The sequence below is a fragment of the Perognathus longimembris genome, unplaced genomic scaffold (genome assembly GCF_023159225.1).
Source record: "Perognathus longimembris pacificus isolate PPM17 unplaced genomic scaffold, ASM2315922v1 HiC_scaffold_5659, whole genome shotgun sequence".
NCBI lineage: Eukaryota > Metazoa > Chordata > Mammalia > Rodentia > Heteromyidae > Perognathus > Perognathus longimembris.
This window is the reverse complement of record NW_025961110.1, coordinates 27,917-43,910: the sequence shown is the minus strand read 5'-3', so window position 1 is coordinate 43,910 and position 15,994 is coordinate 27,917. Positions and strand designations below refer to the sequence as shown.

Genomic DNA, 15,994 nt, shown 5'->3' with positions numbered 1-15,994 from the left:
CGACCTGGTAGAGCGGTAGCCTTGAGCTGGAGAGCTCAGGGACGGCACCCGGGCCCTGAGTTCAAGCCCCAGGCCCGCCAAAAAATAAAAAGGAAAGAAACCACAGAGGATGCCCGACCGGTGCCGGCTGCGCCTCCGGGTCTCGGGCGGGCACTGGGGGGCCACGCCGGCCACCCCAGCCCTGGGGAAGTGGACTGGGGTGACCGGGGAGCAGGCAGAGGGGGCGGCCCTGTGTGGGGTGCCGACTGCACCCCGTCGGGACCACGCCCACCGTGGCCGTGTCGGGGCCCCCACCCCGGGCGCCCCTGGAGTCCCCGCCAGCCCCGAGGCCTTGGTGCACCCGAGCTGGGCCCGAGCCCCGGGCGGGCATGGCTGCCGCTCGGTGGCGGGCCTCGGACGCGGCCGGGCCGGGCTGCTTCCCCGGGAAGCTGGGGAATCCTCCTCCTGCGAGGCTCTGTCGCCACCTGCTGGTCACCTCAGCACCAGGGCCCGCGGCCGTCGGGAGGAGGCACGGGCCTGGGGGGTGGGGGGGACGAGGGCTCAAGGCCTGTCTCCACCTGCGAGGCTGCGGCCCAGCCTAAGTCCCCAGCCTTTGATCTCGTGTCCACGTGGAATGCTGTGTGTGTGTGTGTGTGTGTGTGTGTGTGTGTGTGTGTGTGCGTGAAGATGCAGCCCCGGTCCCCGAACCCTAGCACTGGAAGGGAACCCCGAGACCACCCACCCCCCGCAGCTGCCTGGCCCCCGCTTGCTCCGTGTGAAATGGGGAGCCAGCCGGGGACATGCGGGGGGGGGAGCCAAGGGGAGAGGCGGGCTAGGGGGGTGCAGATTAGGCTTCCCAAAGGGTGTTTATTATCACCGGGGAGGGGTTGTGTAAGAAGATGGCAGCCCCGCCCTTATCGAGCGCGTGGGGCGCGGAGGGGCGAAGGGCCGAGAGGTATCGCGTCTCTATCTGCCTGGGAGTGGTTCCACGTGTGCGCGCGTGTGCATGTGCGTGCGCGTGTGCATGTGCGTGCGTGTGTGCGCGTGCCGCAACCGGCCCAAGGGATGGATGCCAGAAGGCATGCTCAGAGCCACCTGTGTGTCTCACGTCTAAGTTGAGGCAGGCCGCTGGCTGGCCGGGGGTGACGGCTCCCTCCCTCCCCCTCCCCCCGCCCCCCCCCCCCCGCCCAGCGTGGAGACCGTGAACGACGGACAGTTCCACAGCGTGGAGTTGGTGATGCTGAACCAGACCTTGAACCTGGTGGTGGACAAGGGCGCCCCCAAGAGCCTGGGGAAGCTGCAGAAGCCGCCCGCGGTGGGCGCCAGCAGCCCCCTCTACCTGGGAGGTAACGGCCGCCCTCCCCTCCCTCCGGGGATGACGCGGGGCGGGGGCCCGGGAGGGGCAAGGGCTCTGCGTGGAACCGGGGAGGGGGGGAGGGGGGACACCAGGCGGGGCGGGCAGGCAGGGTCACCAGGCCACGCCCCCCCCCCCCCGCTTCCTCCCCAGGCATCCCCACCTCCACGGGGCTCTCGGCCCTGCGCCAGGGCACGGAGCGGCCGCGCGGGGGCTTCCACGGCTGCATCCACGAGGTCCGCATCAACAACGAGCTGCAGGACTTCAAGGCCCTCCCGCCGCAGGCCCTGGGCGTCTCCCCCGGCTGCAAGTCCTGCTCCGTGTGCAAGCACGGCCTGTGCCACGCGCTGGAGAAGGACAGCGTCGTGTGCGAGTGCCACCCGGGCTGGGCCGGCCCGCTCTGCGACCAGGAGGCCCGCGACCCCTGCCTCGGCCACAGGTCAGGGCGGGCAGACCCCGGGGCCAGGGTCAGGGCGGGCAGACCCCGGGGGCCAGGGTCAGGGCGGGCAGACCCCGGGGGCCAGGGTCAGGGCGGGCAGACCCCGGGGGCCAGGGTCAGGGCGGGCAGACCCCGGGGGCCAGGGTCAGGGCGGGCAGCCCCCGGGGGCCAGGGTCAGGGCGGGCAGCCCCCCGGGGGCCAGGGTCAGGGCGGGCAGACCCCGGGGGCCAGGGTCAGGGCGGGCAGCCCCCGGGGGCCAGGGTCAGGGCGGGCAGACCCCGGGGGCCAGGGTCAGGGCGGGCAGACCCCGGGGGCCAGGGTCCAGGCAGGGAGTCCCCAGCACACACCCTGTGCCCCTTGAGCCGGTGCTTAGGGATCCACTCATCTGAGGCCCCAAAGATCGATGCCCCAGCTGGGGAGGGCGGAGGAGACACCCAGCAGCACTGACTCAGGTCTGATTCCTTCTTCCTTCCTTTTCTCTCTTCTGCCCCTCTCCTCCCCCTCCCTACTTCTCCTTCCTCCTCCTCCCATTCCTTCTTCCTCCTCTCTCCTCTCCCCTCCTTCTCTCTCCTCCTCCCTCCTCCTCTTTGTTCCTCCATCCTCCTCTTTGTTCCATCACCTCCTCTTCCTCCCTCTTCCTCCACCTCCTCTCCCTCCTTCTACCCCCTTCTGCCCCCTCCTCCCCTTCCTCCCTCCCCTCTTCCTCCCTCCCCTCGCCTCTCCCCTCCCTGGGTGCCCCCACAGCTGCAGCCACGGCAAGTGTGTGGCCACGGGCCGCTCCTACGTGTGCAAGTGTGCCGAGGGCTACGGGGGGCCCCTGTGTGACCACAAGAACAACTCCGCCAGCGCCTGCTCGGCCCTCAAGTGCCACCACGGGCAGTGCCACGTGTCGCGTGACGGGGAGCCGCACTGCGTGTGCCAGCCCGGCTTCAGCGGGGAGCACTGCGAGCAGGGTGAGGGGGGCCGGGCTCGGCCCGCGGGGACTCTGGGCGTGAGGACTAAGTCTCCTGAAGTGTAGACGGTGAGGGTTCCCCAAGTGATAGGTGAGTGGCAAAGGAACGGGGGGCTGAAACGAGCGTGGAGACGTCGCCTGCAGACATCTCTGGAGGACAGAGTGCACGACAGCCCGGTGCCCCTTCCCGTTCCTCTTCCCACGGCCTCCGCCCTCCTTTTCCCCGTCCTTACCCTGCCCTCCCAGTCCCCTCTTGACTCTGGGTCCTGTTGCCATGGGGTAAACAGAAAGCCACTCCTCCATCTGACATTTACCACGGAGCCATCCCCATGATCGCACACCTATGTGGTACACCCCAGAAAGGAAAATCAAAGCCAGATGGACAGGTAGTGGGGAGGGTGAGTGAAAGGTGGAGTGATCCATCGGGTGGAGGGATGGATCGATGGATCGATGGATGGATGGGTGGGTAGGTGTGTGGATGTGTGGATGGATGGATGTGTGGAAGATGGATGGGTAGATGGATGGATGGAAGATGGATGAGTGGATGTGTGGATGGATGGATGTGTGGATGGATGGATGGATGGATGGAAGATGGATGAGTGGATGTGTGGATGGATGGATGTGTGGATGGATGGATGGATGTGTGGATGGATGGATGGATGGATGGGTGGGTGGATGGATGGATGGATGTGTGGATGGATGGATGGATGGATGTGTAGATGGATGGATGTGTGGATGGATGGATGTGTGGATGGATGTGTGGATGGATGGATGTGTGGATGGATGTGTGGATGTGTGGATGGATGGATGTGTGGACAGATGGATGGATGTGTAGATGGATGGATGGATGGATGGATGGAAGATGGATGTGTGGATGGATGGATGTGTGGATGGATGGATGGATGGATGGAAGATGGATGAGTGGATGTGTGGATGGATGGATGTGTGGAGATGGATGGATGGATGGGTGGGTGGATGGATGGATGTGTGGATGGATGGATGGATGGATGTGTAGATGGATGGATGTGTGGATGGATGGATGTGTGGATGGATGTGTGGATGGATGGATGTGTGGATGGATGTGTGGATGTGTGGATGGATAGATGTGTGGACAGATGGATGGATGTGTAGATGGATGGATGGATGGATGGAAGATGGATGTGTGGATGGATGGATGTGTGGATGGATGTGTGGATGGATGGATGTGTGCATGGATGTGTGGATGGATGGATGTGTGGATGGATGTGTGGATGGATGGATGTGTGCATGGATGGATGGATGTGTGGATGGATGGAAGATGGATGTGTGGATGGATGGATGGATGGAAGATGAATGGATGGATGGATGTGTGGATGGATGTGTGGATGGATGGATGTGTGGATGGATGGATGGATGGATGGATGGATGGATGGAAGTGTGGATGGATGGATGTGTGGATGGATGTGTGGATGGATGGATGTGTGGATGTGTGGATGGATGGATGGATGGATGGATGGATGGATGGATGGAAGTGTGGATGGATGGATGTGTGGATGGATGGAAGTGTGAATGGATGGATGTGTGGATGGATGGATGGATGGATGGAAGTGTGGATGGATGGATGTGTGGATGGATGGAAGTGTGGATGGATGGATGTGTGGATGGATGGATGTGTGGATGGATGGAAGTGTGGATGGATGGATGTGTGGATGGATGGATGGATGGATGGAAGTGTGGATGGATGGATGTGTGGATGGATGGATGGATGGAAGTGTGGATGGATGGATGTGTGGATGGATGGATGGATGGATGGAAGATGGATGCTACTCTTTTTTTTCTTTTTTTTTTAAATTAGTAGGGGATGTTGTGAACATACATGTAGGCATAAGGCAAATGCTGACATAAGACATATATATGAATATATAGGGGGCCTCTTCCACAGAGGGAAGGGGTAGGTAAGGTGGCCATCCGTCTGGCTTTGTCCAGAGAAGTTGGAATCCTCAGCTGGTTTCTGCCAAGTGCAGGAAGGTGCAGACCTCAGCCCTCTTTTGGTGGTGAAGTAGAAGTAGGCTGGAGCTCCGGCATCCCTGGTAGTTCACAGTAGCTGATAATTTAAACATAAGTGATTAGTAAAACATTTTTTATATATATAAACACTGAAGCGAAGGTGTTAAACCTTTGCGCTTACTTTTTTTTAAAACATTAAGGTTGGGTGTCAAACCCTCAGCTCCTATTTCCCTGTAACGGGACTCCCTTAAACCAAACAGTAGGGGGGGAGGAGTGGAAGAAACATGGTGCAAAGTTTCTTTAATTTTTGTACAAAACTGCAGGCGACACTGCCACAGCCAAATATTGCGCCTCAAGAGCGCTTATTCTCTTTAGAAGAGCAGAAGAATTGCAGTATATTCCTTGTTTTCCTGAAGAGAACAAGAAGAGACATTTCTCCAGAGCAAGTGCTCTGGGTTTTTAGTTTTCCAATCTGTAAAAGCCTTTACAAGGCTCTTTCCCACTGTTTTGGGAAGATTTAAATTTTCTTAAGATATTTTCTTAAGATATAATATGAGCATAGCTATCCTTACTAATCATGGGGCCTACTCTCCTCTCTCTCCCTCTCCTTTTTTTTAAAAAAGTTTTTTATTTTTATTTATTTTTTTTTCTTATGATATGGCAGGGCACCAGGCTGGGTCCAGGGAAGAAACAGGGCCGACACTGGGTCCATCGCTGGTACAGGCAGGCTTTCCCATTTCTCCATCCACTACGGTCTTTGTTATCCTGAAGAGAAAACAAGGGGAGACATTTCTCCAGAGCAAGTGCTCTGGGCTTAGTTTTCCAGTCTGTAAAGGCATATACAAGGCTCTGGGGATTTAGTTCAGCGGAAGAGCGCTTGCCTGACGAGGGCAAGGTCCGGGGTTCGGTCCCCACCTTGTGGGGGGGGTGGACAACAACTATAGGTCAGAGAAGAAAAAAAAACCAAGGCAGGGGCTGGGGATATGGCCTAGTGGCAAGAGTGCCTGCCTCGGATACACGAGGCCCTAGGTTCGATTCCCCAGCACCACATAGACAGAAAACCGCCAGAAGCGGCGCTGTGGCTCAAGTGGCAGAGTGCTAGCCTTGAGCGGGAAGAAGCCAGGGACAGTGCTCAGGCCCTGAGTCCAAGGCCCAGGACTGGCCAAAAAAAAAAAAAAAAAAAAAAACCAAGGCAGTTTGGGAGCAGACTGTGGAGTCAGCTTCCTGTAGCCACAGACTGCCACAGTCCATGCAGCTAGCACACGTCGACCTGCATCCTATAAAGCAAAGTATTAATCCTGAGTCAGGAAAATCGAGGTTTGCGCAGTTGTTCCAAAATTACTCTGGTCCCTTGATCTTAAAAGAGTTTATGAGAGCACAGGAGAGGAAGAATAACTTTTTTTTTCTTTTGGCTTGGAGTTTGGTGATGAGCCACACCTGCCTCCAGGCTGTTTAGTGATAAGAGTCACACCTGCCTCCAGGCTGTTTACTGTGACTCCACCCACAGGCTGCAAAGAACAGTTTAACATTAAGAATTAGAGTTAGATTAGTAGTCAAAAGGCAAGTAACTTTGAAACCACGTTTTACCAACACACACGGACAGACATACAGATACTTGTGCACAAGTTTTGAGGCATGCTTAGAATTTTTTAATTGGCCATGTAAGTTTTCTGGAATTCCAGTGGCAAATGGTATTATTTTGCCCATAATAGAACCACGTGGTTGATAAAAACAAAGGGAACCTCTCCTCACTCAACAGAAACGCTCACAGACTCACAGATGCACCACGCAGCCCGCGCTCTCCGAGATCCGAACAATGCCGGGCCGTGACCCCCTGCGGCTCCCGTTGCCACCTTGGGTCCCAAGTCCCCGGGGGCCAGCGCCCAGTGCGCGTGGCTGCTCCCTACTTGGGACTTTAAAAGTCCCGGCGGGGGGCCCTGGGCTAGACTGCCACTGCCGCCCCGCCTGGCGCCCAGAGGCGCGAAGCTTCGAGCCCATCTCCACGGGCTGCAGAATTCCCTCGGCCCTTGGTCCGAGTGCCATTGAGCCGATCCGGCCTCTTGAGACGTGGATTGATTCTGCCCCATCACCGTGGATGGAGGTACCACACACTCCGGATTACTCACTCCATCCTTCCCGAAGGCTACCGACAGCTCCGATTGCTTTTCCTGTGGGCATCTTGCCCCACGCTGGGCCACCAATTTGTGGGATCTCTCTCTTTTGACTTCCCCTCGCTTGGGGGGGAAGGGGTTTGTCCGCCCCTTCCTGGGTGGTCCATGATCGCTCACGAGGGAGCGATGGCCACGGGTAGCCTCGGTGGCGTGTGGTTGCAGGGTGCCCCAAAGCCGCCAAGAAGGACACGGACACGTGGGTCCCTGGAGAAAACCTCTAGGGCTTCTGTTTATTCAAATGAGGAGCCACCCAGATATACCCCAAAGGCGGGCACAAGAGAGGGGCCCCTGATTGGTCCCAAGGAGCCGTCCCTCAAGTGATGTCAGACTTCCTTCTCTTCCTGTTAAAGACAGGAAGGGGAGGGACAGGCTGAGGTCAGCTGTGGCCCCTTAAAGGTGCAACTGACCCCAATAGATGGATGGGTGGGTGGGTAGGTGGGTGGATGGATGGATGGATGGATGGATGGATGGGTGGATGGATGGGTGTGTGGATGGATGGATGGATGGATGGATGGATGGATGGATGGGTGGGTGGATGGATGGATGGATGGATGGATGGATGGATGGATGGGTGGATGGATGGGTGGGTGGGTGGATGGATGGATGGATGGATGGATGGATGGATGGATGGGTGGATGGATGGATGGGTGGATGGGTGGATGGATGGGTGTGTGGATGGATGGATGGATGGATGGATGGGTGGATGGGTGGATGGATGGATGGGTGTGTGGATGGATGGATGGATCGATGGATGGATGGATGGATGGATGGGTGGATGGGTGGATGGACGGGTGTGTGGATGGATGCATGCATGGATGGATGGATGGACCCATGGATGGTGGGTCTGACGGAGGATGAACAGGTGAAGGAATATGCACGCATGCTCTGCATCCCCCAGCCCCCCTGCCCCCCAGCCTGACGCCCCCTTCTGACCTCCGCAGAGAGCCCATGTGTGGGCGAGGTGGTCCGCGAGGCGGTGCGCCGGCAGAGGGGCCACGTATGGTGTACCACGGCCTCCAAGGTGCCGGTGCTGGAGTGCCGGGGGGGCTGCGGGCCCCGGTGCTGCGGGCCGGTGCGCAGCAAGCGGCGCAAGTACGTGTTCCAGTGTCCGGACGGCTCGTCGTTCGTGGAGGAGGTGGAGAGGCACCTGGACTGCGGCTGCCGGCCCTGCTCGTGAGCCCGGCCCCGGCCCCGAGAGCCCCAGACAGGACGCGAGACGAAGAGAGTATTAAGTATATTGTAAAATAAACAAAAAATAGAACTTATTTTTATTATGGAAAGTGACTATTTTCCTCTTTTATTATATAAATCTGTCACACCGTCTGAGTGTATGGACCCTCCAGTGCGTTGTACCCCGGTTTTGTGTTGTGCTGTGTATTTGTTGTGTTTTGATAAAGACAAGACAGACTAATAAAACATGTTGAAAACAAAAGGACACAAATAAAGGAATGACAGCCTCGGTGAGAAGAAACACTTGGGCACAAGAAGAGGGCTCAGGACCGGGGAGGCCAAACCCTGCTCACTTGGGGAGGGAGAGGAGGAGAGAGAGGACGGAGGGAGGAGGAAGGGGAGGAGGAAGAAGGGAAGTGGAAGGGGGGGGGGGAAGGAAGCCGAGGCTGGACTCCTGGAGAGCGGGGGCCGAGGGGCGCGGTCCTGGGTGGGGGCATGGGGCTCTCTGGAGGCGGCCTGCCCCCCCACCCTCCCCCCAGTCCCACCCAGCACGGGATCCCGGCAGCCTGCCCTTCCTGGAGCCCTGCCAGGCTCCTGGTGGCCCTCCCTCTACCCCCAAGACCCCACGCTCCCTTCTCCCACAGGTGCCCCGGGCGCGTCCCTAAATCCAGCCAAGGGGGCCGAGGGCCGATCTCTGCTCTCCGTGTGATTCTGCGCCAAACACAGGACAGCTAAGAAAGCCACCTCAGCCACGGTGCTCCAGGGGATGGGCTTGAGCCTCGCCTCGGCTCGGACGCCTGCGTTCTAGGACAGCAAGTCCCGGAGAGTTCAGTGCGATGTCGTGTGTGTGTGTGTGTGTGTGTGTGTGTGCGCGTGTGCGTGCGCACGCTCACACACATGCAGGACCACGCCCAGGAAGAAGGGAGGACCCAGAGGCGAGGGTGGGAGAAAGCAGGGACTTCTCCCACCAGAAGCGAAGGGCTGGCATCGCCCCCCGCAGCGCTTGCCTTGCTCTGTCCCCGGGTGGCCGCCAAGCCCGGGGAAAGGGGAGTCTTGATCTATTTCCTCACCTCCCTTGCACGGATTTCTCAATGGTGGTGCAATCTGCCTTGGCTTCCCTCCTCGGCGCTAAAACAGAGCTGTGTGTTAGGAGACGGGGCGCCGTCTCCTGCGTTCTGCCAGAGCCTCCAACGCCAGCCGCACCCGCCCTGGTTAAGGGCCTGCGGGGGGGGGGGGGGGGGGGGGCTGGGGCCTCCAGGGAGATCGAGGCCAGGGGGGAGGATCTGATGAGGCCTGCTTGGTGATTCTCCCAGGATTGCTCTAAGAAGAACCCTGGGGCACCCGCGTCTGCCTCTCGGCCTGCTCCTACAGAGCACACACACACACACACACACACACACACACACACACACGCCTCCCTCACCGCCCTCCCTGGGGCTGCCCCCTCCACATCTGTGACCTGAATCATCTTTTCTCCTTCTTTTTCTTTTCTTTTTTATCCGTGCTGGGGATCAGACCCAGATCTCAGCCCTGCCAGGCAAGCGATCTACCCCCAGCCTGGCGCTTCTTCCAAAGTCACCGGCGTGTGTTCGTGGCCCACGCCGCGCGGCAGGGGGTGGGGGCGCCGTGGCCTTTCCACGCATTTGTACAATGTACCCCAACCGGCCTCCCCCCTCCACCCCTCCCCCCTCCCTTACAACCGCTTCAGCGGGTTGCATTGTTCCTCCGAGTCCCCCGACCCCTCCATGATGACAGTCCCAGCCTGTGACACCACAGGGCAACCCGCCCACAGGGAAGCGCGGCGGCCGCGGGCAGAGAACGGCCGCACGCGCAGGGCTTGCGCACGCGTGCTCCCGCCTGAGGACGGGGACACTTCAGCCCAAACGGGGACAGCTCCGGGAAAGAGCTGGCCTCCTTTACCAGGCGAGTTTCTCAGAGGAGGAAGAACAGCTCGGGGTGTGCTCTTGGCCAGGAGGGCGGTCATGGCGGTCATGGTCCAGCTCACCTGGCCACCAGAGCTTGGGGGGGGGGGGCGGGCAGGGAGAAAGAGGGTGTAGCAAGGCCCTCGGGCCTCCTGACTCACCAGGCCCCTCTGCCATCGGGGTTGAACCGCACTCCCCGCCCCCCCATTTCTCAATCTTTATATAGTGTAAATGAAGCCTGGGATACTTTTATAGCTCTGTGTCACAATCTAAGAGTACAACATCAACTCACAAGCTCAAGGGTATGTCTGTGCAACACACACACACACACACACACACACACACGGAAACAGACCATCTCACCCTCCCTCAGGCAGTAGTTCAGCTGAGCGGTGACCCCCAGGCCCTGCTGGGCGGGGCTGGGAGGAGCGGAGAGGAATGGACCGCAGGGCTGAGGCTGTCAGATCGCCTGTCAGATCTGACCCAGCCCGGGGCGCGGGGGGTGGGGTGGGGGGGGAGGGCGGGAGCTGCTGCCCCCGTGTCAGCATTACCTGGTCCCCCACTTGCTTCCTCCTGGCTCCCTCGGCCAGCTCTTTGGAGGCCAAGACCGGATAGGTCCGGGAGTCCAGGACAGAAGGGGCACTGGAGGGCGAGGCTTCCGGTGATTTGCTCCTCGGGGGAGCAGGGCGTCGTGTCAAAACGGGGGACGTGTTGTTTGGGTTCTGATTTTTAAGAGGCTTTGACTTACTCTTTTCTTTCTTCTGCCGTTTCTGCCAGCGCCGAACTGGCAAATATATATGTATATAATTGTGATTATATATGATTCTATATATATATACAATCAATTTGCAGAACTGATGTGTACGTCAAATCATCTGAAGAAGGAGGCGTGGAGGCTCCGGGAGGAGGGGCGAGCTGGTGTGAGGTCGGCCTCCATCATCACCCACGACCCCGTCACCCACCTCTCCCCTCAGCAAGTGCTCTGGAAGCTGCCACTACCTCCCGGGCCCTACACGTGGCACAAGTTGGGGGCAGGAGGAGAGGACTGGCCATCGAGTGACTACGTGACACGCGGGCTGTGCGGGAGGAGGGGGGGATGGGAAGGGAGCCAGGTGGGCGGTTTAGAGAGAAGGCCGCCGAGTCCGGGGACGGGGGGCGTGGCGGGCTCCCTGCTGGCCCCCCGGACCCTTGCACGCCGCTGTGGGGGTGAGCACCGGGGGTGAGCAGCGGGGACGTCTGGCCCCCGGGCGTCTTTGGGCGTGGGGTCGGGGTGTGCTGGGATTGAGGGGACAGGTCCGGCCTACGCGAGAGCTCCCCGGGTCGTGGGGCCTCAGTTGTGGGGGGGGAGGGGGGCTGGAGCTCGGTCTCCCAGAACCTGCCCCTTGGAGGAGGAGCAAAGCCCCCAGAGGCACTGCCTTCCAGGTTCACCTTGGGGGGCACACTGGGGGGAGGGGGAGGGCTGCCGACCCTGGTGGGGGAGGGGGAGAGGGGCAGGAGGAGGGAGACCGTGGGAAGGGTTTGGGGTTTGCCCCTCCCCCTCCCCCCCCCCCTTCAGGCTAGCTGGTGTTGGCACTTCCTGAAGGCACTGGGAATCAATCAGTGGGAAGTCCAGGCCCTCCTGGGGGGGGAGCCCCCAACCTCCTGGGCCCCCCTCCCTCCTGGGCTGCCCTCCCTCCTCGCCCCCCCCTCGAGCGAGGGCCACCCCTGTCCTTGGGTTTGGTCCTGAAAGTCAGCTTGCTAGAAGAGTTAACCTCCCCCCCCCCCCGGCTGGGGTGACACACGGGAAGGGGGGGTGACTTCTGCAGGAATTTTCTTTCGCAACAGGGACAGGCCTCCCTTCTGTCTGCTGACTCCAGACGCCGGGGGTTCCAACCCCCCACGAGGCCGCGCGCTCCCTCCTGTGTGTCAGCTGCTGGCGCCGGCAGCCACTTGCCATCCACCACCCCTCAGAGGGGGGCTCGGGCTCGCAGCCCCCGCCCCGGCCTCTGGATGTCACCTTCCCACTTGCTTCCACTCCAGCTTCTTAGTTCTCACTTGAGCTCGGCTCCGGCAGCTCGCCCTTATTCTGGTGCGCTCTCTCTCTCTCTCTCTCTCTCTCTCTCTCTCTCTCTCTCTCTCTCTCTCTCTCTCCTCTTTCTCCTCTCGCTTTCTCATCTCTGTCTGTCTCTCTCTGTTTCTATTTCTCTCTTTCTCTCTCTCATGCTAGTCCTGGGGCTTGAACTCAGGGCCTGGGTGCTACCTTTGAGCCTTAGCTCCAGTGCTGGGTCTTTTGGGTGGTTAACTGGAGACAAGGTTCCCGCCCCGGCTAGCTTTGAACTGCCATCCTCGGCTCTTCAGCCTCCGTAGTAGCCAGGATGACAGGCGCGAGCCCCCGGTGCCTGCTAGCGGCTCCTTTCCACACCTCAAGGCCCTTCCTGCTCAGGGCTGCTTTCACCTGACCCTCTCCCCTTTCCCAATGCCACAGAGAATTTTCTCGAAAGCAAAGTCGGCGTCGTGGTCTCAGGACAGGGCCTTTCCGGGGCGCCTCGCAGCACACCCCAGTGGGAATCAGCGGCTGTTTCTTACTCTCCATGACACCGCCCAGCAGGAACTGGGTGCTGCCGCCGGCTGCCCAGCCCGTCCTTCGCCGTCACCTTGTACATCTTGGGGTTACACAGACTGGCTTTGGGTAATCAAGGAGATTGGAGCACGTGAAGATGGCTTTCTAGTGGATGGGATGTCTTTCCTACAGGATCGTCCGCCACAGCGCTCGGGGCTTTTGGGGGTGACTAATTGGAGATAAGAGTTTCCCAGGCTTTCTTTGCCCCGGCTGGCTTCCCACGTTACCCCTCAGCTCCGGGCGCCCTGAGCGGGGTCACAGCGCAGGTGTCTGCGAGCCCCTGGCGGGCGGCCTGCTGACGGGGTTTCGAGCTCGCAAGACGGTGGGGGCAGCTCAGGACAGAACGGAGAACCAGGACCGTGTCATAATTCCACTTGGGAAATCCGGGCTTTGCCAACTCGCCAGCCAGAATAGCTTTCTGGAGCTGAGAGCGCTGTGAAAATTCCCAACCTGGGGCTCATCCAAGACTAAAAAAAAACCCCAAAACTTGGTTGCGAATCGCCTTCTCAGAATGGGAGCCCGGCGCAGGAGCCCGGGACGGCAGGCAGAAATCACGGCTGCGCCTCGCCGCACAGAAGGGGCAGGAGGGAGCCAGGGCCGTGTCCCAGTGTGGGGTGCAGCTGGCCCCACGCAGGACGAGGGACGGGGTAGATGCTGACGACATTTCTAGGCATGCTGTCCTGTGGGTCTTTCCTTTGTGGCAAGTGCTTTTGGTGCAGGTGGCATGGCCCCGATCGACCTCCCAAGCCGCTGCCCCGAGCCGGCGTTCACGCAGGGGCTCGGGGGCCACCCCGCCTTGGCCCTGTCTGTCACTTCAGTCCCCCAGCCACGCTGAGCCTTGGATCCCAAATGCGGGAGGCGACCATTCTGAGTCTCTGCCTGCCTGCCACCCGCCAGGAGCTGCTTCGTGAGTCACCCTGGCACACAGGGCTGCGGCTTTCGGGGAGCCCGCAGGTAAAGAAGGGCAGTGCTGTGGAAGTTGGTAGGAAGGCAGGGGCTGAGGGTTCATGCCCGGAACCCTGGCTCCCCACGACACCGAGGTCTGCAGTAGTGCACTGGGTCGGAGGCCAGCCCAGGCAGAACAGTCTGCTGGACTCCCAACTCCGATCAGCCAGCAAAAAACGGTGCTGGAGATGCGGTTCAACTAGAGTTCCAGACCAACAAACACAAGGCTCTTGAGTTTAAACCCAACAACCCAAACACACACACCTCTACAAAAGTAACAAAAGAGGAAGTTGGGGAGGGGAGGATATATATGTATATATGTGTGGGTGGGTGTGTATATATATGTATATAGATAGAGAGAGAGAGAATATGTATGTTATGTGTGTTTTTGTTTTTGTGCTAATGCTGGGGCCTGAATATAGGGCCTGGGCACTGCACTGAGCTTTTTCATCCAAGGAAAATACACAGCTCCACGCATGGCTCTTGGTGATTAGTTGGAGATAAGAATCTCTTGGACTTTCCTGCCCAGGCTGGCTTTGAGCTTTGACCTTCAAATCTGAACCTTCTGAGTAGTACCTAGGGTTATAGGTGTGAGCGCCAGTGCCTGGCTGTTTGGTGTGTGTGTGTGAAGCAGACAGATAGTAGGGAAGGCTGTTTTCTTTTCTTGCCGGTCCTGGGGCTTGAACTCAGGGCACTGTCCTTGAGCTTCTTTCTTTTAAGGCTACCGCTCTACCACTTGAGCCACAGCACCACTTCCAGCTTTTTCTATTGGAATGGAACCCAGGGCTTCATGTTAGATGAGCACTCTACTGCTAAGCCACATTCCCAGTCCAAGGAAGGCTGTTTTTAACGAAGTTGACTTGGGAAGTTTGAGGAGCCTGGCAAAAGAACTCAGGGCTGAGTGTTGGGAGCAGAAGGACAAGCAGGTGCATAAGGCCTGAGGCATGTTGGGGAGCAAGCTGGCCAGTGTGGGCCGTGGAATGAGCCAGAGTCAGGAAGGCTGAGATCCAGCCCCCGCAGGGCCTAGCAGAGCACACCCAGGACAACAGTTTGCTTTTATTTTTTTTTTAAGCAATTCAAAGCAATTAGAGGGTTTGAAGCCAGGTCATAAAGCCTCTTGCAAAACAAGCTAAAGGGTTGGGACTTTGTCCAAAGATTAACAGACATCTTGCAAAGATTTCAGAGCCGGGAGTGTCAGGCTTGGAACTATATGGGAGAAAGTTTACTCTGGGCATTGTAAAGATAAGAGCCCCGGAGGGGCCTTCTGGTGGGAGAAGTGAAGTGTGCCTTGGGCACAAGAGCTGGGGGGCAGCCCCTGGCCCAAAGTTCACACACACACACACACACACACACACACCCTTTGGAACGGTCATGGGGCAGACACGTATGCCTCCCCTCCGGTGCCCCAGGTCGTCTGCCTGTATTATGTTGTATGTCCAGGAATATCCTTGGCTTTTGGCGGGCAAAAGGCGATGGGCCACCGCAGGGGACCCTCCCCTGCAAGGCGCTGGAAGGCACAACAGCAAGCTGGCCCCCCCCCGGCCCCCCTGGCCCCCCGGCCATCTGGTGTCCAAGTCTCTGAATTCCTGGCTTGGGCAGAGTGCCCCAAGTCCCCGGGGGGGGCACCCCTTCCCGTTCTGGGGCGCGCGGAGGGGGGTCCTCGCTTGGCTGTGGGGCTGGGGCACCTAGCCTTCCTCGGTTTCCCCCTCATCCGGGGACCAGGCTGGCAAGCGCTCCCACGGAACCCGCGGCCCACTGAGCGGCGGCCGGGGCGGGGGCGCAGTGGCTGGCTAGGGCAGGGCACAGCGCGGCGAGCACCGGGCTGCTGTCCGCACGGGCGCTGCCGCGCGGCGCCTTCATCACCTTCATCATTGTCATGATGACGGTTACCATCATCATCTCCATTATTTATTATTGTTATTATCATTATCGTCATCACGTCAAGCCCAGCACTGGCGGCGTCTCGGGAACTCACAACCCTGAGCTCCGGGCTCTCGGTGGCGCGAATGCCAGCTTCCCCCGGAAGCCCGGGGCCCCCGAGGGCAGCGGCGGCGGCGACCCGCCCGCCAGCCCCGCGGGCAGCCCGCCCTCCCGGGCCCGCCGCGGCCCCGGGCCGGCCCGCCACGCCCCCGCCACGCCCCCGCCACGCCCCCACCAGCCGCCATTGGCGGCCTGGGCGCTGGCGTGACTAAAGCCCCGCCCACTTCCTTCTGGGACCACTCTGGGGCGATCTCGGAAGCTGCGGGGGGGTAGGGGGCGGGGACTGAGAGAAGAGGGCCGCGGTGCAACCTGGGCTTTGTAGTCTGTACGCGCAGCTGTAGCCAAAGAGTGGCGTCTCCGGACGAGGTAAACTACAACTCCCAGCAGCCGCCTCGAGGAGCGGGCCTGGAGGGGGCTCGCGTCACGTGAGCGCGCGGCCCGGGCGGGCGACTCCTCAGTGCGGCGGCGGCGGCGGCGGCGGCGGCTCGGGGCACCGG

At 59.8% G+C, this 15,994-nt stretch overlaps 1 protein-coding gene across 1 annotated transcript; it reads left to right on the top strand.

Annotated features, from left to right (window-relative positions):
• Positions 1-109: 109 nt before the first annotated feature.
• LOC125345406 (slit homolog 3 protein-like) lies at positions 110-8,314 on the top strand. Its single transcript, XM_048337582.1, has 5 exons — positions 110-456; positions 1,171-1,325; positions 1,487-1,772; positions 2,517-2,725; positions 7,823-8,314. Exons 1-5 carry the CDS (start codon positions 110-112, stop codon positions 8,056-8,058), a joined length of 1,233 nt encoding a protein of 410 aa, XP_048193539.1. The 3' UTR covers positions 8,059-8,314.
• The last annotated feature ends 7,680 nt before the right edge of the window (positions 8,315-15,994 follow it).

Coding starts and splice junctions, on each gene's coding strand:
- LOC125345406 (XM_048337582.1), top strand. CDS start 110: ATGCCCGACCGGTGCCGGCTGCGCCTCCGGGTCTCGGGCGGGCACTGG. Junction 457..1,170: donor TCCTCCTCCTGCGAGGCTCT/GTCGCCACCTGC, acceptor CCCCCCGCCCAG/CGTGGAGACCGTGAACGACG. Junction 1,326..1,486: donor CAGCCCCCTCTACCTGGGAG/GTAACGGCCGCC, acceptor CTTCCTCCCCAG/GCATCCCCACCTCCACGGGG.